At 31.4% G+C, this 21,107-nt stretch overlaps 5 protein-coding genes across 8 annotated transcripts; 2 read left to right on the top strand and 3 right to left on the bottom strand.

Annotated features, from left to right (window-relative positions):
- Positions 1–2,581: 2,581 nt before the first annotated feature.
- Positions 2,582–4,251, top strand: LOC136775157 (putative nuclease HARBI1). Its single transcript, XM_066729671.1, has 4 exons — positions 2,582–2,596; positions 2,742–3,028; positions 3,104–3,653; positions 4,067–4,251. The coding sequence occupies exons 2-4, from the start codon at positions 2,779–2,781 to the stop codon at positions 4,074–4,076; spliced, it is 810 nt and encodes a 269-aa protein (XP_066585768.1). The 5' UTR covers positions 2,582–2,596; positions 2,742–2,778; the 3' UTR covers positions 4,077–4,251.
- Positions 4,252–4,310: 59 nt separating this feature from the next.
- Positions 4,311–21,105, bottom strand: LOC136775155 (uncharacterized). The gene is made up of 7 exons (XM_066729665.1): positions 20,801–21,105; positions 5,995–6,339; positions 5,761–5,900; positions 5,347–5,687; positions 5,091–5,284; positions 4,696–5,001; positions 4,311–4,617 (listed from the first exon to the last, which is right to left on the bottom strand). The coding sequence occupies exons 4-7, from the start codon at positions 5,645–5,647 to the stop codon at positions 4,570–4,572; spliced, it is 849 nt and encodes a 282-aa protein (XP_066585762.1). The 5' UTR covers positions 5,648–5,687; positions 5,761–5,900; positions 5,995–6,339; positions 20,801–21,105; the 3' UTR covers positions 4,311–4,569.
- Positions 6,312–13,232, top strand: Oscillin (glucosamine-6-phosphate isomerase Oscillin). Of its 4 annotated transcripts, none has more exons than XM_066729666.1 (6): positions 6,313–6,466; positions 7,008–7,145; positions 8,872–9,156; positions 9,225–9,583; positions 9,774–9,855; positions 12,950–13,232. In XM_066729666.1, exons 2-5 carry the CDS (start codon positions 7,022–7,024, stop codon positions 9,849–9,851), a joined length of 846 nt encoding a protein of 281 aa, XP_066585763.1. In that variant the 5' UTR covers positions 6,313–6,466; positions 7,008–7,021; the 3' UTR covers positions 9,852–9,855; positions 12,950–13,232. The 4 variants fall into 4 exon arrangements, with proteins under 4 accessions (XP_066585766.1, XP_066585763.1, XP_066585765.1 ...); XM_066729668.1 differs by lacking the exon at positions 6,313–6,466 and adding an exon at positions 6,496–6,841; XM_066729669.1 differs by lacking the exon at positions 9,774–9,855 and having other exon boundaries at positions 6,312–6,466.
- On the bottom strand, positions 15,725–16,744 carry LOC136775214 (uncharacterized). Its single transcript, XM_066729787.1, has one exon. The coding sequence runs from the start codon at positions 16,742–16,744 to the stop codon at positions 15,725–15,727; it is 1,020 nt and encodes a 339-aa protein (XP_066585884.1).
- Positions 17,835–19,685, bottom strand: LOC136775213 (uncharacterized). The gene is made up of 6 exons (XM_066729786.1): positions 19,665–19,685; positions 19,564–19,614; positions 19,254–19,316; positions 18,552–19,148; positions 18,141–18,482; positions 17,835–18,053 (listed from the first exon to the last, which is right to left on the bottom strand). The coding sequence occupies exons 1-6, from the start codon at positions 19,683–19,685 to the stop codon at positions 17,835–17,837; spliced, it is 1,293 nt and encodes a 430-aa protein (XP_066585883.1).
- Positions 21,106–21,107: the final 2 nt, after the last annotated feature.

Here is a 21,107-nt window from a genome sequence, read left to right as displayed (position 1 = left end):
ATATTTTTATGGATATGGAGATTTTTATTGCAATTGCAAATACATTTTTAACAAATAATTACTTATTTGATATATCAACGAGAGCAAGAAGAAAGGAAATTAAATAACACATTGTTTGTAATCAAAGCAGTATAATAATTTTTAGTAATTTCTGATAGAAACGATTTTGTTTTACAAAATAAAATAAAATTTTACATAAAAGCATTACGTATCTCTAATTTTTATGCTAAATAACAAAAAATAAATAGTAGCTTTGTTACAAGATATACCAACTCTATTCGAGTCATACATTTTGATCTATATAAATAAAGGCATAAATATAATATTCACGTTTGTGTTTAGGTTTTTGACTTTAACACTAAGCCATATGGATTTGTATCCTTATAAAATACTTTAACAAAATCTTAGACGGCTGATAGTTTCATCATCTGTAACTTGTAATCACAAATTATTTGTACTTCAAGCTTCTATCAAACTAGTCATTTTGTAACTTAACCTACATAATACTTTAGTTAAGAATTGTATAAGACCTTATAGAATCTCAAAATAAAATATCAGAAAATAAAACAACTTTACTTATCATTGACAATATCTTTTACCAGTATTACGTTAACATCTACATTTGATGTAATTCCATCATTAAAATAATACTCAATTACAATTATTTTAAACAGTCTTCTAAGGTTTCACAGCAGTTTTAACCAACTAAAATGTCTATATAAAAAAAAGCAAACTGGATAAAAATAATTTGTTGTATAACAAACAAAAGCTTAGTATACAGTTAACCGTGATTTTAGATACACAAATATTAATTCCATTAATCTGAATCGGAATTATTAATAATGTGTACCTTACTGTTGTCAGCCTTATTTTTTAATTTATATTTTAATAGTTCAATATTTAAGTTTTCTTTTAAGAGCTGTTTCGTAAGTATTTCTTTCTCTATATTACTTTTTTCAATCAATTCTTTTTTCATTAAATTTGTTAGTTCTATTTTACTTTTTATCAAAATATTTTGATCGTTCTTAACATTTGAAGGTTGTGAAGATCTGGTTGGATTTGTTACTCCTTTTAGAGTATTTAGAGGTTGGCTCAAAGGTTTATTTAATACTTTAGGATTCCACGTTTCCCATTTATCAATCTCACCTTCGTTAGTTAAAAACTGGAAAAGAAAGGAAATGATTCAATAAAAGATGTATACTATGTAGGACTTAATTTCTTGTTAAAATTTTCTCATACCTCAAATACACTGTCTGTATTGGATCTATTGGGATCGTCATTTTCTTCTTCACAATCAATTATTTCTTCAAATAGGTTAGCTGTTATAGTTTTACTGCAATTAGCATCACAGTCATTTGGATTGTACAATCCATTCACAGATATCTGAATTATTTCATACGTTTTATCATATAAAATATCTGGTTTGACCTTATTTCTTCCACCTCCTAAAAAAATTGTTATAAATTTACTAGTTTTATGAAAGTATTACTTTCAATAATTACTACATTACCCGTTTTATATGTCTCTTGTTTTAACTGTGCAAAGTGTTTTCTTGTATTTTGTTTTATATTTGTCCATAAATTTTTCAAAGACTCAACATTTACGTCCTTATTCAAATTTTTATTAAATTTTAGACAAATCAGATCCCACATCCTATTTTTCTCCTTTCTTCCGACTGCATCCGTTATTTTATTTTCTATAATATTTGCATGATCATTAATAATATCGACGAATGCTAGTTTTTCCTCATATGAGTAATTTTCTCTTCTTTTTTTCTTATTTTCCATATTTATTGTAATCTGAACGTGATCTAAGGGTGAGTCCGACCAACTCATTTTAATTTAAAGGGACATTAAAAAGTATCACCAACCTTAGAAAAGGAAAATAATTTTATGTTTTAACGTTTCCAGCTTGCACAGGTTATAGTATAATGAATAAGGAATAAAGGAATACAAAAATTGGACCAAAATACCAAATTACCATAGAGGTAAACTTCAACAAGTTATCACTAACTCCGAACCTCGTCATTCCAAATAGTTTTGCTTTTAAGGTAAGTTTTTTATTTTGCGTTATATTCTAAAAATAATATTTGTCAACAATGATAATTTTTTAAAATAAATGTAAAACAAGTTTACGTCAGAAATATAAGCTTATCTTTGAGAATATTTCATAGGATTCCAATTTGAAGCAATTCTATCTAGAAATTGGTTAAAAATTGATTTTTTGAATTTTTCAGAGTTGTATGAAGAATGGACGATTTCAGAGAATATGTTTCAAGATTCTTATTCGAAAATGACAATGCAGAAGAATATTCTAGCGTTGAAACATTTCAAATACATAGAGAGATGATAAGAGATTTATATTGTAGCAGAATCGAAAATTTTGAACAATACATTTCAAGATTTATATTTGAAGATGATGATGAGGAATTTACTTATGCTCAGACATTTCGAAGACCCAGAGTAATAAGAGAAAGAGTTAATTATTTAGAAATATATGATGATGTTGATTTTAAAAAAAGATTCCGCTTATCAAAAGAAAATGTATGTAATTTGTTATCAGTAATTGAACAAAAATTACTTAATAGAACAGAACGGTAAGTAAATATGATGTTAACTTATAGATAGGTTCTGCTTATTGATATCACCCAAGCGAAGAATAAGAAAGTTTATACTTTTTCTGTTTTGTGATTGCAACGTAATTTTCGAACATTCTCAATTAATGAAATTTAATATTTTCAGGAATAATGCAATCCCACCGATAATTCAGCTTCTACTAATGCTTAGATTCGCAGCAACTGGTTCTTTTTTAATGACAGTTGCCGATTTTTGCGGTATTAGTGTAAGTAGTGCTCAAATGATTGTACACAAAGTTACCGCCGCAATTGCAGCGCTTCATACAAAATTCATCAAGTTCCCTAATAAGTCTAATGATATTTTAAAAAGTAAAGCAAAAAATTTTAATCTATCTGGATTCCCCCGAGTCATTGGTGCTATTGACTGCATACATATAAGAATAAAATCTTATGGTAAAATAATGCATTCTATTATACACATTGTATGTAAAAACGAATAATGCTTAAAATATGCTCGTTTTATTTCAGGTGGTGAGGACGGTGAGATCTATAGAAATAGGAAAGGCTTCTTTTCTATTAACGTACAGGCAATAGTAGACTCTAGTTTAAAAATACTTGATTTGGTCGCTCACTGGCCAGGATCGACACACGACGCTACAATTTTTAATAATTCATTTATAAAAATGCGTTTAGAAAATGGCGAATTTGGTAATGGAGTATTGTTAGGGGATTCGGGCTATCCATCGTTACCGTTTTTATTAACACCTCTGCAAAACCCACAAACAGCAGCAGAGACATTATATAACGAAGCACAAATCCGAACTCGATCGATGGTGGAGAGAGCGTTTGGGATTCTTGGTAAACAGTTTCCTGTCCTTACACTTGGATCACGTTTTCGTACACCTGAAAACACTTTACCTTTGATAACTGCTTGCGTAGTATTATTCAATATAACGAGATCAAACGAGGAAGATGTGAAGGATATTAATGTTGATGCTTATAATAATATAGAGAGAGAGCTACATCAGAATCTTACTGAAAACGAAAGAGAATATTTCATTCATAATTATTTTCAAAGGTATTAGTATACAGGGTTTTTCTCTAACAGCGGAACATAGGAGATTTCGTGTTATTTGACTATAGTAAATTTTACTATAGTGAAATTACTGTTTTCCATTTAATTTAAATATTAAACGTAGTAACCAAGATTAATTGAGTAAAATGACATTTATAATGAATAATAAAAGCAATTAAACTAAAATAACTATTAAATTGTAACTATCTACGCTTTTATTAATTATAATAATGTATAGTAAGTGCTTCATTGCTATAGTTAAATAACAATCCTATGTTCCGCTGTTAGAGAAAAACCCTGTATCTCTTGTTTTAATATCTATATTAAATGGAAGTCTCATATATTAAAATGTAAAGAGAACTAAGGATTAAATTTAATCTTCTATAGCCAATGTAACAAAACATTTGAAATTGCAGGCTGTTGTAAGAAAATATTGTTGAACCAAATTCATGCAGATGAGTGAAGGGAACTTTCAGATTACAAAGAACAAAAATGAATGAGAATTTTAGCTGAAGGATGGAACAGTTAATTAAAGTGAAATAGACTACTGTTCGCTGTATATATGAAAAGATAAATGCAGATGTTGAATGGTAAAATATGCAATAATTGTATGAATAACGAAATAAAATTATTAATATTTTAATCTAAATCAGTTCTTTAATCATTAAACAAGAGAATATGAAACTTTGAATAACATTATTAATTTTAAATATTAACTATAATATCACAGAGCTTAACCTTCACTTGATATAATTAACATATTAAGTATTTATAATATCACAGGGTTTAAACTTTAGATCATATAATTAATTAACATAGTAAACATTATTAATATCACTGGACTTTGGTAACAACGAGAGTAAATGTCACATGCAAACAAATTTTAATCGATATCAGTCATAACCTATACTCCTTCGTCCTATTCAACATGTAACTTTTCGTGATATTCATCTCTGGGAAATGCAGTCTAAAACACAAAACTTAAGATGAAAAATACATAAACACCTGTCTTCAATTACTAAAATTATAAACAAAAAACTATTACCAGTGTAGTTGAATGCATGTTTGCTGATTCTTTTAGTTTGACCTCTAACAATTTTACTTGCAATTCTTCCTTTTTCAATTGCATATTTAGAATTTTTTTCTCATAATTTGCTTTTTCTAGTAAATGCTGTTTCATTAAATGAGCTAGCTCTAGTTTGCTTTCTAATAGCAGGTCTCCTTTTATTTTCTTCTTCTTAATCGTTGAATTAACAGCTATTTTATTGCTCAATGGTGGACTTATAGGCTTCTTTAATTGATTTGGAGACCATTTATCCCACTGATTCACTTCATTTTCATCAATTAAAAACTAAAAATGAAATTAAACATGTTTTAATAAAAAGATTTATTAATTTACATATGCTAATTTATACTACGAAATAATAAGTTTTGTCTTACTTGAAAAACTGCATTATCCGCATCATCTGGATCATCAGCCTCTTCTTCAAAATAATTTTCAACTGGAGTATTAATAGAAGACGAAAAACTAGTATCCGAGTCAAATGGGTTATATAAACCATCTACTGATTTTTGTATTATTTCATATGCTTTCTCATATAGTATGTTTGGCTTCACTTCATTTCTACCACCACCTGAAAGAATTGTTATACGTAAACTAAGAAAAATATTATAATTGTTTAAACATTTTAATTACCTGTTTTATATAACTCTTGCTTTAGTTTTGCATAATGTTTTCTGGTATTCGTTTTTGTATTTACCCAGAATGTTCTTAATGACTCACTGTTTATGTGTTGTCCATGCATTCTATAAAATTTTGTACTGATTTCATCCCACGATTTATTTTTCATAGATGTGCTTACAGCATCTGTTTTCTTGTTTTCTATAACCGCCGAAAATTCTTTTATTAACTCTATTATTGTCAGTTTCTTATCAAACGTTAAGTATTCTTTTTTCTTGCTTTCATATTTTGTTCTTAGCTGTTCATTAAGTTCCATCACTACTAGCACATCCAGTTTTATTTACTTCACCAAAGTCCTTATGTATAATAAAAAATTATCATTGTTGACAAATATTATTTTTAGAATATAACGCAAAATAAAAAACTTACCTTAAAAGCAAAACTATTTGGAATTACGAGGTTCGGAGTTAGTGATAACTTGTTGAAGTTTCCCTCTATGGTAATTTGGTATTTTGGTCCAATTTTTGTATTCCTTTATTCCTTATTCATTATGCTATAACCTGTGCAAGCTGGAAACGTTAAAACAAAAAATTATTTTCCTTTTCTAAGGTTGGTGATACTTTTTAATGTCCCTTTAAATTAAAATGAGTTGGTCGGACTCACCCTAAATCATCTGAATTTCTAAAACTAACTTCAACTTATAAAACATCATGTTGAAAACTTTCAAAGTGTAAATCTCACTATGATTTGGTGTAATTTTGTTAGGTTGTTTCCCCTACATAATGTCAGCATTAACTTAATATTCCGAGAGGTCCTGGGCCTTAATCGTACAAGTCAGCCGCAATCATCCGGCAGAACTTGCAGCGTGGCTACTTTGCAGAACTGCCAACTCAAAATGACCATTTTCAGATTTTTTGTTTCTTATTTGGCAATCCTACTTTCCATCGTAAAATGGCCCCGAGGCTTGAGTGTCCAGCCCCTGATCTGGCCCAGTAACGGCTGCAACCGCTGCAATATAGCTGCTGATTATATATAGCTTTTAGTTAGGTGTCAGCTTAAATTAATAGAACAATCAAATAAAAATTATCTTAAATTTTCCCATTAATCTAATCTGAATAAAATTAATCCATTGCAGGTAAACAATTCTTTTATTTTGAATAACGTTAGAATAATTCGACTAAAATTACTAACCTCTTTATCTCTTATCTGTTATATGAAAGACATTTGAACTTGCCTAATAATGTACAGTAAGCTTCAAATTGGAATCCTATAGTTATTGTTATAATTGACTAATTATAAAATGTGATGAAAGTTGTAACATTTTTTAGTTAGCTATAATATGTATCTGATAGCTCATCATTTGTTGTGAAATAAAAGAAACCTAATAAATATAGTGCTAGTATAAAAGTTATTTGTGCTAGATAATGTGTAAATAAAAGAAATTACTAAGAATCAATTTTAATTAAAAGATACATTTTTATCGCATAGAGAAAAAAGAGATGAGATAAAGGTAGGTATCTTGAAATGACAGGCAATGATAATAGGTTGTTGCCATACAATAATTATCTGAAACAAAATGTGTAGTGATATGGGATATGATGCATATTACAAGAAAAAATATTTGCTCCATTTAACATATTATTTTGTGATCAAAAGGTTTTTATACAATTTTTCAGAAACAAAAGGCAAAATGCGTTTGGTCATTTGTGACACAGTAGATTATGTAGCAGAGTGGTCTGCTAAGTACGTAATGAAGAGGATCAAAGATTTTGAACCAAACAAAGATAAATATTTTGTAATTGGTTTACCAACAGGTATTCTAATAATATCATCTATGGCACACAAGTATGAAAAATTTGACATTTCTATACATATATTCATATATCAAACATGTGTTATATACAACAATTATAGACTGGGTGCTGGTGATAGAAAAAATGGAACAATTTTTTACAGGCTGCCATTGAAAGGAGTCATTTGCTGCATAAGAAACAGTTTGATGCATTTAAAAACTTTCGCAATGTATTAATGCATATCCCAAACGCTAATTGTAGTTTGTAAAAAAACAATTGCTTTTTAGAACATTTTTTTACAATCTGCCTTCATTAAAAGACAATACCAGATCGCATAACGTACAGAATCCTAATTGGCAGACGATTTTATCGAGTAACCAATTGAATTATACTACATTTATTTTGAAAAAAAAAACCTATAACAAAGAACAATTTTTTACAGTCTGTCAAGCTTCATTTAGACTTATGTTGATATAATGTTCATGAAAAGTGGCAAGGCAGACTGTTTGCTGATGTAGAAATAATTTAAATACACCAATGAAATAACATATTCTTCCTAATATCTCAGAATTTATTTCATTGGTGTATTTAAATTATTTCTACATCAGCAAACAGTCTGCCTTGCCACATTTAATGAACATCATATCAACATTAGTCTAAATGAAGCTTGGCAGACTGTTAGAAATTGTTCTCCATTATAATTTTTTTTTTTTTCAAAATAAATGTTGTACAATTCAGTTGGGTCCTCGATTAAATCATCTGCCAATTAGGATTTTGTATATTATGGGATCTGGTATTGTCTTCTAATGAATGGCAGACTAAAAATTGTTCTAGAAAGTAATTTTTTTTCAAAATATAATTGTGCTTTGGATATGCATTAATACATTGCGAAAGTTTTTAAATGCATCAAACTGTTTCTTATGGCAGTGAATATGACTCTTTTCAATGGCAGCCTGTAAAAAATTGTTCCATTTTTTGTCACCAGTACCCAGTCTACTAGTGTATATATCATAGATTTGAAAATGTCTGCTTTTTTCTGTTTGTGCTCTGTGGGATATTACTCTACTTAGATAAAATTGTCTCATATTAATATCCTATCTTAAATAACTTTTATCATTGGTTGTAGAAAGAGACATGTTCAGCAATAGCTATTTGACTTCTAGAGGGATAGAAAAGGTATCATTAGTTTGATCTTGAAGTATTATTTGTGAAGACTATAAAGGTAGACTTAAATGTTTTAAATTGAACATTATATTTATTTTTACATATCATGCTCTAACTAATCTCACAAAGTTTTGAAAACACTGTCCTGAGTTATCTTTTTACTCAACTATTAACAAGATATTTAAATTTGAAATTGCATATAGGTGTTAATTTGAATAAAGAAATGTGCATGATCGCTAAGCAGATATATACATAATCTGTCACATACTTATAACTTCAAATCAAAATCTGTCGTGAATAACTAGATGAAAAGATACAACAATAAATTAATCTGAAAAGCTCTTGAGATCAGTAACAATTATAAGTATAAATATATTTAGCATGATCTATTTAAACACTCATATAGACTTTCATGGTATAGTATTTGAATGACTCTTCAAGGTCAAACTAGTATATCATTTTACATTCTTTTTAATGTCAAACAGCTATTATTTAACACGTTTTTTTTATATAAATGACAATAAAAAAGTTAAAAAGGGACACTCTATATTTAGTTCATTTATTTGTAATGAAACTATTTCAGGTGGGACTCCTTTGGGAATGTATAAAAAGTTAATAGAATTTTATCAGGCTGGAAAAATTTCTTTTAAATATGTTAAAACTTTTAACATGGATGAATATGTTGATTTGTCGAGGGACCATCATGAATCTTATCATTATTATATGTATAATAATTTCTTTAAGTATATAGATATTGACCCTCAAAATGTTCATATCCTTGATGGAAATGCAAAAGACCTTACAAAAGAATGTGAAAATTTTGAGAGAAAAATTGAAGAAGCGGGTGGAATTGAGCTGTTTATTGGAGGTACATAATTCATTTGATACAAATAATTATGGAATAGTTTAAACACCACAAATAATGATTTATTGTAGGTATTGGTCCTGATGGACATATAGCTTTCAATGAACCTGGTTCATCCCTAGCGTCACGTACAAGAGTGAAAACTCTTGCTCAAGACACATTAGAAGCAAATGCTAGGTTCTTTGGTAACGATATAAACAAAGTTCCAAAGCAAGCATTAACAGTAGGAGTAGGAACTGTTATGGATGCTAATGAAGTTATGATACTCATAACTGGATCTCATAAAGCATTTGCACTTTATAAAGCTATTGAAGAGGGTGTTAACCATATGTGGACTGTATCTGCCTTCCAACAACATCCTAGAACTATTATTATTTGCGATGAAGATGCTACCTTGGAGCTGCGTGTAAAAACAGTCAAATACTTTAAGGTACATTTTGCCATATATTAGTGATATGATTCCAAGTTGTAAAAGCCTTAACAAACAAAGCCATTTTTGTTTGTATTTCGTACTAGCATATAATTTTATCGACAGCTTCAACTTTTTTTCTTACACTCGACAATTATCATAATTTGTTGTCAGAATTGCTTTGTATATGACTTTATCCTCCTATACACAGGCTCTCAGCGAAGTTCATCGCAAACTGATCGAGGAAGAAGGAAGTGCAATCCCACGTCGGTTATTGCATGAGATTTAAAATGGTATTTATTACCTAATTGTAAATTTTATTCGCGATATAGGCTGCTTATAAAAACAACGCAGGAGATTGGTGGGGCTTTTGCTACTTCATGCAATAAGAGCATTTCTTCTAGAATTTTTATTTATCACACCTAAAAACGCGCTTCTCCATTTCAAGGCGAACAGTTTCAAAATTTAAAGAGTTAAACCACTACAGCAAGAAAATAATCGGTTTATTTTGCAATTTGTTTTATAATGAAATGTTAAAATAAATTAAAATAATATGCACATAGCTTTATTTTAACTATTATTATGATAACGAAAAAATTTTTCTAAATAATAAATAAAAACAAAATAGCTGCAAGTAGTAGTACAGCACTTTTCCTTAACATGTTCGCGACGTCGAAGAATCCAGTGGGGATTCTTCAAGGACGTATTTTTAAATTTTTATTTTAATGTTCTATTGGCACATTTAGGCATGAATAAACCCTATTTTATGCTATATTTTGTTTTTTTTTTTTAAACCACGCTGCACATGCAAACATACATATTTTGTACAGCTATAGCTGAAATATAAAAAGTCTATCTAGCAAACTCAGAATTTTAGGTATCTTTGAAACACGTATTGTACGTGACCCACCGATGGGCACGCACGTTCATTAGTAAAACCCATGATGACCCACCGGTGGGTTATTACGTCGCGAACGTGTTAAATGTCTTATTGTAAGAGCGATAGACGGATGTGCGACATAGTTCACGTAATTTTAGACCCAGAATAAAAAATCGTTGCGTAATTATTTCGATATTGCATCGAAACATTTACGGAAAAAAGCAGAAGTATTCGGTCATATATATATATATATATATATAGGATGTACCAGTTAAAACGCCCCAAAGCATAGGTATAAAAATGCGCGTAACTTTTTAACTATAAGAAATACTCCATTTTTGCATAGGATCTTTTCAAAGCCTCTTGTTGTTTGTTTTCAAAAGGGTAATATGTAAAAATGGAATATGTCTTATAATTAAAAAGATATGCGTGTTTTTGTATCTAAACTCTGGAGCATTTTAAGTGGTACGCCTTATATATATATATATATATATATATATACAGGGTGTAACAGCAATGATGTTTTTAATTTTAACCACATATACTTGAGGCTAAACCATGTAGAAAAGTCCTATACTATGACACTCGTAAAAGCATCATTACTGAGATAAGTCAATTTTAAACCGATAAATCAGGGCTTTAATTCAACGGAAAAATTACTTTACTCTCACATTCGTTGACAGTTCCCCTTCAAAAAACAAAAGAAGTTTGTAGTTCTCCACCGTTCCATATTGTCGTACACGCATACACACACGCGCACGCAACTGCGCCGATTATTAATATTACCTCCTAATGTCTTACATTCCTGATCCTGGTGCTAATGAAATTTATTTTCTGCCTATTTTTAGAAGGATCCTCGATAGCACCCATTTAGTTGAAAATTGTTGAGAATAATACGGCGTTATTCGTAGATTTATTTTCAAGTTGTTTTATCTTTTCGGTAACGCGATATATGAACTGCTCTAAGGTAGTCAAGAAGTAAGTATTATATTAAAAAAGCTATTTTAAGAAATTGTATTTTTTTCCTGTTTTTGGAAATCTCACTGTTTTATTAGATAGAGGAGCTTGCTGCATCGTTGGAAGAGCAAAATGTCTCGAAATTTGGTTTTCAAGTAAAGCCAAGTATTGTCTCGAAATTTCGGCCTAAGCCGAGAACCTGAAGGATCCCTTTAAAATAAATGAGCCTTTTTTCATTTTATGAAAGGACAAGCTACAAAATTAAGAATAATTTTTTGTTAATGCTGTAAATTATTATTCATAGTTTTTGCATGCTCTTAGGTATGAGAATATTTCGGATAAGTTAGTAAATAATTATGCTTTTCTCTTTTTCAGTTTATTTCGATTTGCTTGGTGAATAATAAAATATTTAAATTTGATAACCATATCAACCTCTAGTCACTATAAACTATATAGAATCTGACCTAGCAATTGGCTAGTTTTACTGGCAAGTTCATTTAGGCAGACACTATGCAAAAAGGCAAGAAATATGGACAATCTACGACATAAAGAAAAAATTATTCATATATTTGTGGCTTGTCCTTTCATAACATGAAAAAAGGCTTATTTTTTCTCAAAGAAGCTCTCCACTTTGATTGATACTTCCAAAGAAGACTTAGGCCTTATTTGAAAATCTATTTCCGAGTAATTTTTATCTTCTAATGATGCACACAGCAAACTGCTCTATCTGATAAAACAGTAAGAATTTCAAAAACATAAAAAGATACGATTTCTTATAAGCGCTTTTTTAATATAATACTTATTTTTAGACTATCTTAGAGCAGTTCATATGTCGCGTCACCGAAAAGATCAAACGACTTGAAAATTAATCTACGAACAACACCATATTATTCTCCAGGCTTTTCAACCAAATGAGTGCTGTCGAGAATTCATTTAAAAATAGGCAGAAAATAAATTTCATCAGTACCAGGATCAGGAATGTAAGACGTTAGGAGATAATGTTTGATGTTTGTGTGTGTGCTATTGGTATAGTTGCACATGAATGCGTGTGACGATACGGAACAATGAAGTACGAACTTTTTTTGTTTTTTGAAGGGGAACTGTCAACGAAAGTGAGAGTGAAGTAATTTTTCCGTTGAATTAAAGCTCTGCTTTATCGGTTTAAAATTAATTTATCTTAGCAATGATGCTTTTATGGATGTCATAGTATAGGACTTTTCTACTTAGTTTATCCCCAAGAATATGTGGTTAAAATTAAAAACATCATTGCTGTTACACCCTGTATATTGAGAATATATGATGGGATATCCACATTGCGAATTTCTGAAACTTCAACTTTTTCCTAGGCTTTTATTTTTTAGGATATATTTTCGAAAATGTCCCAAAGTACATTTTAAGCAAAATATTCTAGGATAACCTGACCCTTTAAAAGATCATAGATAATTTTATTTATGCTAGTGTCGCATTTCATTTTAATATGTCTTATAAATTTAATATTTACTCAGATATAATTAAAATGAAGGAAAACAATGTCTACAAATCTGTTTCAGAGTCTGTGGGATATTCACTGTAAACTAATCGAGGACATCAGTCAGTTAAAAATTTGAGAAAAATGAGTGAAAATTTGTATCTTTTAAGAAACGCCCAGTTACAAATAATAATCGAGCTGCAATAGTATTTTAAAAATGAAACTTCAGCAGTTTGTTGAAAATAGAATATTTTTATATGACTTTTGTACTTTTTATTAATAACTGTTTACACTATATTTTGTGCTACAATAGATCTATATATTTGTTTGACTGCAATTTCTTCAATAAAGGTTATATAAAGGGATTTTCAGTACTTACTGTATATCTAGTTATATAAACATTGCAAAATAGTTATCTAATCTAAACAGGAAAGAAAATGCAAAGTATAAGAGGTGTTTCTAAGAGTTCATCGGTTTTTCATCAATTAATTCAACAATTTTTTAATTTTTAATTCGCGAGCAAATTTCGATTTAATTAAAATACGTCAGTAAATTTCAAGGATTTGTGCTCATCTCCCTCCATGTAACAAATATAAATAGTGAGAGGTGGGGGGGAGCTGGTTGTTCACAAGAAAAATGATTAGCTGGAGGCGTAGAAGATAAATGGAGTCTAAAGTGGTACTAGAGTCATTATTCAGTGTGCCATCTGCTTGTGTTAGTGATTGCAGACTCTCATGATGCTCGATCACATTACGTAAGAAATTTTTCGGTTAAAAAGTAAACAAGCTTCTTTAACCTGGATTCGAGAAAACCCCTGTGTCATCCGATAAGTATTCGAAGAGAGATTAATATTGATATAAAAGAATCTACAATAGAATTACAGTTGATGCTATTGAATTAATTTGAAGTTTGAAAAGGGGGATTTTACCAAAAAAAATATATTAAAAAATTTAATAAATTTAAACATAAATACATTTTAAAGCAGGAATAGAAATAAGAAAGAATAAAATGAATGAAAATTACGATCCCCCGTTGAAGGAAGTGGTCCTTAATGATCTTGGATCTTTGCTGAAGCAAATGTTTCGTGAACGACTGGTTCTTGAAGTTTTACGACGAAGCCATTGTTACCGCCAGGTGAGAATTACGGAAGTACAATTTTAAGCGTCGAAGCTAAAATACGGGAGAATCAGGAAATACAGACGAAAGAGCTAGCTTTGATAGCAAAAATGCCACCACCCACTGAATTTCAACTGAAAGCGCTCGATTTTCCTTACACCTTCAAGAAGGAAATCTTTATGTATGAGAATATAATGCCAGCTTATCAGGAGCTCGAATTGGAGCACGGCTATAAAAAGCAGGAAATCTTCGATGTCCTGCCAAAATACTACGGTTCTAGATTATCATTAGAAACAGATGTAAATTTTGGCAAAGATGCCTGTATTCTATTGGAGAACCTGAAGAATCGTGGATATTATACCGGAAATCGAACAATAGGTAATAAAATAAGGAAATGGATTTTATTATAATTTTGAAATCCCTTTAAATAGAAATTAATTATATATTGCGTTTTTTTTCATTTTAATTAACCTTTATTATTTCTTTGACAAATACACACAAGTTAATTTTTTCTTTAACGCATATGTTAACTACAGTTACATGGAAATTTTAATGAAGCAAATACTGCACTTATACCAATTATGCGCTTATCTTATTTTATGGTAATATCTAGCAGTGTCAGTCGCTATTTCATTTATTGCTTCTCATATATATGAGCAGTTCCACCAATTCGGAAACTGGTTAAACCGACGCACATCCCAGATTTTTTTGATATTCTCAGATCTTGTACTCTTTATCGAAAAATGATTCTCTAATTTTTTTTCAGAATTTTTTATCCATTATTTACGACGTGGTTATATTGGAAAGTTTTTAATTTTAAGTACGTCCTATCTTTTAATTAATTTTCTATACTTTTTCAAATAACTTAATAAATTTTTTTCACACATGATTTCCATGTATAAAAATCTCACCTTTCCAGTGGAATAATTGTTTTTCTTGTAACATCACTTTATACCGAAGAAATTAGCGTTCAAAGTATAAAAATCAATTTTTCAGGAAATGCGTATTCTTTTTAGTATTTTTTCCGTAAAGTTGAGAAAATTTCACGTGGAACCTGTAACTTTCAAAATGGGATTCCTATTAAAACTCGTCGAATCGATAATAATAAAATAAAGAAAATGAAATGATAAATAGTTTACCGCAAGTATTATGGACTATCTCGATTTTTAGGGACGTTTTCTCCAAGTATGACACTAGAGCCTGTAATATTTATTCGAAATGACTTAATATTATTACAGTAAGTACCGGTCTTTGCGTAAAAATCGGGATTACGTAGGAGTACCAGATTACATTTTTTTAATTGTAGTAATAACTCCCCCAATGTGTTTTTTCTACTCTGTATATCATTTTTTATTTTTAAAGCAACTTCAAACCTACAAATTTTAAACTCTAAACTTTCAAAAAAAGAGTATATTTAGGGTTGGGGAACAAAAAATTTAGATTGTTACTCCTACGTAATCTCGACTTTTGTGTAAAGACACCGGCACTTTCAATAATAAAATTAAGTCATTTCGAATAAATATTACAGGCTCTAGTATCATTGTCTACGCAACATTCTCCCCCCCCCCCCCCCTTAAGAGGGTACCGATCAATCGTCTACATAATTGGATACAATACATGAATGTCATAAATATATGTAAATTACATGTGAAGAGATGTTTACATTATTGTAATAGATAAAATAACAAATGAGTTAAATAATGATAATGATTATATAGTGGACACGTGGACGTGCTGATTGTCAAGTCAATAGAGAATCACTTTTCTTCTTTCCTTTGGAACATAATGTGTATTGGTTAAGGGTAGACGTCATTGGTAGTGGGCATATATAATTGACTGCCCGTTGCAACTCTCCGGATGTGGTCCGTAGAGTGACGGCTCGGACTACCCCGTCATGACCCGGGTGAGTTTTTAAAACTCGGCCCATCATCCATTGGGAACAAGGCAAATTTTTGTTTTTGATAAGGACTAGTTCCCCAGTCTTTATATTAACTCCGTCCTTCCACCATTTGCCTTTGACTTGAAGTTCGTTTAAATACTCTGAACTCCATCTCTTCCAGAAATCTTGGCTTACTTTGTAAATGTGCTGCCATTTTGACAACCGGTTTTCTGGAATGGCTTCCAAATTTTCTTGAGGAATAAACGTTATTGGTCTTCCAGTTAAGAAGTGCCCAGGGGATAAAGCCTCGAGGTCATTCGGATCAGATGATAGTGACGTGATTGGACGTGAATTTAAAACACCCTCGATTTCGGTAGTTAGTGTGTGGAATTCTTCGTAGGTAGATAGCGAATCACCAACGACACGATACAGATGGTACTTAAATATCTTTACTGACGACTCCCACAAACCTCCGAAGTGAGACGCAGCGGGTGAGATGAAATGCCATTGTATTTGGTTTTTTTGTGCAAACATTTTGAATTTTTCTTTATCTGACTCAGAATTGAACATGTCATACACTTCCGTCAACTGATTCTTAGCACCCACAAAATTAGACCCATTGTCTGAATACAAGTGGTTTGGTATTCCCCTACGAGAAGTGAACCGTCGCAAAGCTGCTATAAAACCATCGGCAGTCAAATCGGACACCAATTCCAAGTGCACCGGTTTGACTGACATGCATATAAAGACCGAAACATAAATTTTTATCCGTTTTTGGTTTCTATACTTTTTTTTCTTTATAAAGAAAGGACCACAAAAGTCCACTCCTGTATAAGAAAATGGGAAAGATTTAGACATTCGGCAGGACGGTAAATCTCCCATTTTACATGTACTTGGAGATGCTTCGAAACGAAAACATCGCATACAAGATCTAATCACCTTTCTAACATATTGTTTTCCATTGAGCAACTAATATTTCTGCCGAATATTATACAGTGTGGATTGAATTCCTGTGTGGAAATGTTTCTGATGTGTTTCACGTATTAAGCAGTTTACTAAGCGATGTTTTGGTAACAATATTGAATGTTTCTTTGCGAAAGACAGATTTGATTTATGTAGCCTTCCTCCTACCCGAATTAATCCATGTTGATCTAAAAACGGGCTTAAATTTGCGAATCTCCTTTGAGTTAAATTTTGTGATTTAGTAAATGACCTTATGATATCCGGAAAACCTACACTTTGTAAATACTTTATGATATGTGTTTCTGCTTGTTCAATTTCGTCGAAACATAAAGAATTTTTGAATTTATTATTCTTCCAGAAACGTAAACAGTATGCTATGACCTTGACAGTTTTTTAATACGACGAAAATTTATTGTAAACATCAAATTCATCTCTCACAATGGAAATACATACGCTCTCTTTCAATTCCGGAATCTTTTCCTAGGAAAATTTCCTTGCTGGCCAATGAGTTTCTATATCAGTCAACCATCCCGGACCATATTTCCATAGAGCGTTTTTCGAGAAATCAAATGGTAATTGATCCCCAAAAATTGCATCAGCCGGATTTTGAACAGAGTTGACATGTCGCCATTCGTGATCTCTGCTGAGAAGTTTAACGTTCGTCACGCGATTTGCCACGTATGTTTTCAATTTGTGTGGTGGTGTGCTCAACCAATGCAACACTATAGATGAATCACACCAGAACACAATCTTATTGAATTGTCTAACGTCTATAATTTTAACAATTTCGTCGTACAAGTGAGCCAACAGCAATGCACCGCATAATTCGAGCCGAGGTATAGTCATAGGTTTGATCGGCACTACTCGAGGTTTAGCCGTAAACAACCTTGATGACACGTTGCCGAGGTTGTCAGTAGATCGGATGTAAAAACACGCGCCATAACCTACACTGCTAGCATCACAGAAACCGTGTAATTGCAATTCTTTACTATTGTCGATCACCATGTTCCTACCAAAAGTGATTGATCCCATCGTTTCCCATTGATTTGTAAAAACTGACCAGTCGGTATGGAGGTCTTGCGGTAATGATTCGTCCCAGTCCAGACCTGCGCGCCAAATATTTTGCATTATTCGCTTTACGTAAAGAATCACTGGCCCTAACAATCCCAATGGGCCATATATCTTCGCTATATCTGATAATATTTTCCTCTTTGTCAATCTCTCGTCTCTACGTATACAGTTAGGGGTATAATAGATTTTATCACACATTGCATGCGTTCCAAGTTACTCCCAGAGTTTTTAAATTATTGTCTACTTTCAAAACATAATTTGGATGCACCGAACTCGAAGGTAAATCTTCTATAATTTGCACGTTATTAGATGCCCATTGACGTATAGAGAAACCTCCACAAGCTAATAATGAAATAATTTCATTTCTTAATTCATGAGCCTCCTCGATAGTGGCAGCGCCTGTCAATAAATCATCAACATAGAGATGATTTTCTAACACTTTGGCAGCCCGAGGAAAATTTTTTCTTTCGTCGTTTGCTAATTGTTTAATGGTACGAATAGCCAGAAAGGGTGACGAAGAAACACCGAATGTTAATGTGTTTAGTTCGTACGCTTGTATAATATTATTACGCCGCCATAAAATTCTCTGAAAATGTCGATATTGTTTATGTATACAAATCTGTCTATACATCTTTTTGATGTCTGCTGTTATTACGTAACGGTACATACGGAACCGCATTAAATGGGAGACTAAACTATCTTGTATAGTATGACCTACCATCAATAGATCGTTCAAAGAATTGTCCTCTTTATCTTTAGCCGACGCATCAAAAACAATCCGTATCTTTGTTGTGAAACTTGATTCCTTGAAAACCGCGTGGTGCGGCATGTAATATCCAGTCTCGGTTTCATCATTTACAATTGACATGTGCCCTAGTTCTATGTATTCATTGATTATTTTTGTATATCTTTCCTTTAATTCAACATTCTTGGAAAGACGGTTTTCTAAATAAAATAGCCTTTTACTGGCAATGTCTCTAGACCCGGGAAATGCTTCTATTTTATGTCGGAATTGCAATCTAACCACATAACGGCCAGTGTCATCTCTGGAAAAATTATTTACAAAGTGAAGCTCGCAATCGCTTTCTTCCCGGGATAATTGTTTTATCGATGCTACCTCCTCTACTTCCCAGAATTTGCCCATTAGATTTTCCAGCGTTTCTGCATGCTGGATGCTTTCAAATTTTGCCGAATCCGACATTCCACCCGTTATCACCCAACCTACCTTAATATCCTCTCCTTGGGCTGCTGACTTTTCAATATCCTTAGATTATTGTCTTCTTAATGTCCTTAGACTGTTGGCTTCTTAACGTGCAGTCTGTATTGACTTCTGTTCTAAAAATCTAACACACCTCACAAGAGACACCAATGTTTTCTCAGAATTAACAATATCTGATTTAGGGTAGAAATTATTTCTACTCTTGATTTCGGTTATTTAAACAGTTTTATTTTTCTTTGAAATTTTATTATCAACGTGATCGGTTCTCGTTCACGGATTCGTAATTGACGAGACGTGCCTTTATGACGATGCCAGATCAAGAACTGCCCTCTTTCAAACCCAAGCTACGTTATCTTGTCGCGCCTCCCTGAATTAACCCGAATCGATCCGAATACATCGCGATCGTCATTTGCAGATATGTGCTATTGATCATCGAAGGGATACTTACAACATAGTTTTGATCTGCATGATCTTGACTGACAGTGGTCACTACAATAGCCTGGTGATAATCAAATAGCATCTACTAAGTTTGCTAAATATATATCTTACACTCAGGATTAAATTATTCATGGATGTCTTTACAGGTTACCAATTGTTTAGAAACATGGAGTCACTATTAATCCAAATTGTCTACGGAACCAATAACAATTACAATGACACATGCCTGTTTGCCAGAAATAAGTTGGATTCATTTGTTTAATCATGTTGCACTGCAATAGATAAAGGGAATAAGCTGATAAAAGATACTTCAAGCAAGAAAAAAAACAAGAGACCTTTTAGTCCTTAAGCAAATAAAAGGGTTAAAGGTATAAAAATTAATAAGGAAATACAGTCGTTTAACCCATTAATATTGTTAGAAACGAAGAATCTATGGTAAGAAATGTTCTAATGATCATACTATAGAAGTTTTGCAACTCGCTATGGACAAAATTAGATTTGCAAATACTTCTTAATTAGTAAAGCATATCATTGATCACCAGTATCTTATATATTAACAATTGACATAATTTGATAGATGCTTTACTTCATGAAGTTACTTGATCATTTATTCAATTATAAGATTCAAAAGATTTTAAGCTATTAATGTTATTCGAAGTTTATGAACATAAGACTATGAATTTCGGCATTCTCTTAAAAAAAATAACAATTAAGTTAACATTTGTAAAATTTCTGTTCGAATAGTTTATGATATACGCTTGTTGTTATGATAAATAAAATTTATATTTTATAAAGTAAACTTTTTATTTAAAATAATATTTTCGATTAAATAACTCTCTTCGTTAAATATTTAATTATAAAAAATTAACAAAGATATAAGACATAGCACTACTATGTACACAATGCACTATATATTAGATGTATTGCTCAAATAACCCTCTTGCAACTGCATAACAATAATCTAGCCTCTTTTGAAACTCTTGCAATGTATTTTGCAGTATCAGGGGGGTTATACTCTCGCAGGCGGCTATAATACAGCTTCTTAATTCTTCCACGTTCTCTACTTCTATCCCGTCATACAACCTATCTTTTAAATACCCCTGTAACGTCCAGAGTAGCATAATCGTTATTTTTTGTTGTTACTGGTAGCGTATCTAGCCTTCACGTAAGGCGTTATGGGTAAATGATGAACTCTGGGCGCACAAAAATGAAGTAAGAAAGAAAAGGTAACAAATATAATATAATACCTTATCTACTCGTGGATATCGCGATGAACCCCAAAAAAAAAATGTAAAGGTAGAAAGGGAAGTCTCTCTTGTCGATTCCTCAGTAGACTACGGACGTGGTCGCCGTAGGGAGTCCTTGGATTGGCGAGGATATGTGTTGTGTGTGAGCATGTGGTCGTTAACGTGAAAACCAGATTAAGTATGAGTAATAATAAAAACTTTAATCAATTTAGTTACACAAATTAATTCGCGTGACAAATAAAAACACGATAAATCTGAATACATAAAATCGCGAACAAAATTTTAATGGCGATAGAAAAAAATGACC

The sequence above is a fragment of the Prorops nasuta genome, unplaced genomic scaffold (assembly GCF_024137725.1).
Source record: "Prorops nasuta isolate Cenicafe-Biocafe unplaced genomic scaffold, Cenicafe_Pnas_1.2 PNAS00007, whole genome shotgun sequence".
Classification (NCBI taxonomy): domain Eukaryota; kingdom Metazoa; phylum Arthropoda; class Insecta; order Hymenoptera; family Bethylidae; genus Prorops; species Prorops nasuta.
The sequence above is the reverse complement of the archived record's forward strand: the minus strand, read 5'-3'. Positions and strand labels throughout refer to the sequence as shown.

Coding starts and splice junctions, on each gene's coding strand:
- LOC136775157 (XM_066729671.1), top strand. CDS start 2,779: ATGCTTAGATTCGCAGCAACTGGTTCTTTTTTAATGACAGTTGCCGAT. Junction 3,029..3,103: donor TATAAGAATAAAATCTTATG/GTAAAATAATGC, acceptor GTTTTATTTCAG/GTGGTGAGGACGGTGAGATC.
- LOC136775155 (XM_066729665.1), bottom strand. CDS start 5,647: ATGGAACTTAATGAACAGCTAAGAACAAAATATGAAAGCAAGAAAAAA. Junction 5,002..5,090: donor CGGATAATGCAGTTTTTCAA/GTAAGACAAAAC, acceptor TTTCATTTTTAG/TTTTTAATTGATGAAAATGA. Junction 4,618..4,695: donor ACATGCATTCAACTACACTG/GTAATAGTTTTT, acceptor TTTGTGTTTTAG/ACTGCATTTCCCAGAGATGA.
- Oscillin (XM_066729666.1), top strand. CDS start 7,022: ATGCGTTTGGTCATTTGTGACACAGTAGATTATGTAGCAGAGTGGTCT. Junction 7,146..8,871: donor TGTAATTGGTTTACCAACAG/GTATTCTAATAA, acceptor AAACTATTTCAG/GTGGGACTCCTTTGGGAATG. Junction 9,584..9,773: donor AAACAGTCAAATACTTTAAG/GTACATTTTGCC, acceptor TCCTATACACAG/GCTCTCAGCGAAGTTCATCG.
- LOC136775214 (XM_066729787.1), bottom strand. CDS start 16,744: ATGGGAGATTTACCGTCCTGCCGAATGTCTAAATCTTTCCCATTTTCT.
- LOC136775213 (XM_066729786.1), bottom strand. CDS start 19,685: ATGAATAATTTAATCCTGAGT. Junction 19,317..19,563: donor ATGCAGATCAAAACTATGTT/GTAAGTATCCCT, acceptor ACCGAAATCAAG/AGTAGAAATAATTTCTACCC. Junction 18,483..18,551: donor GGTTCCGTATGTACCGTTAC/GTAATAACAGCA, acceptor CGACATTTTCAG/AGAATTTTATGGCGGCGTAA.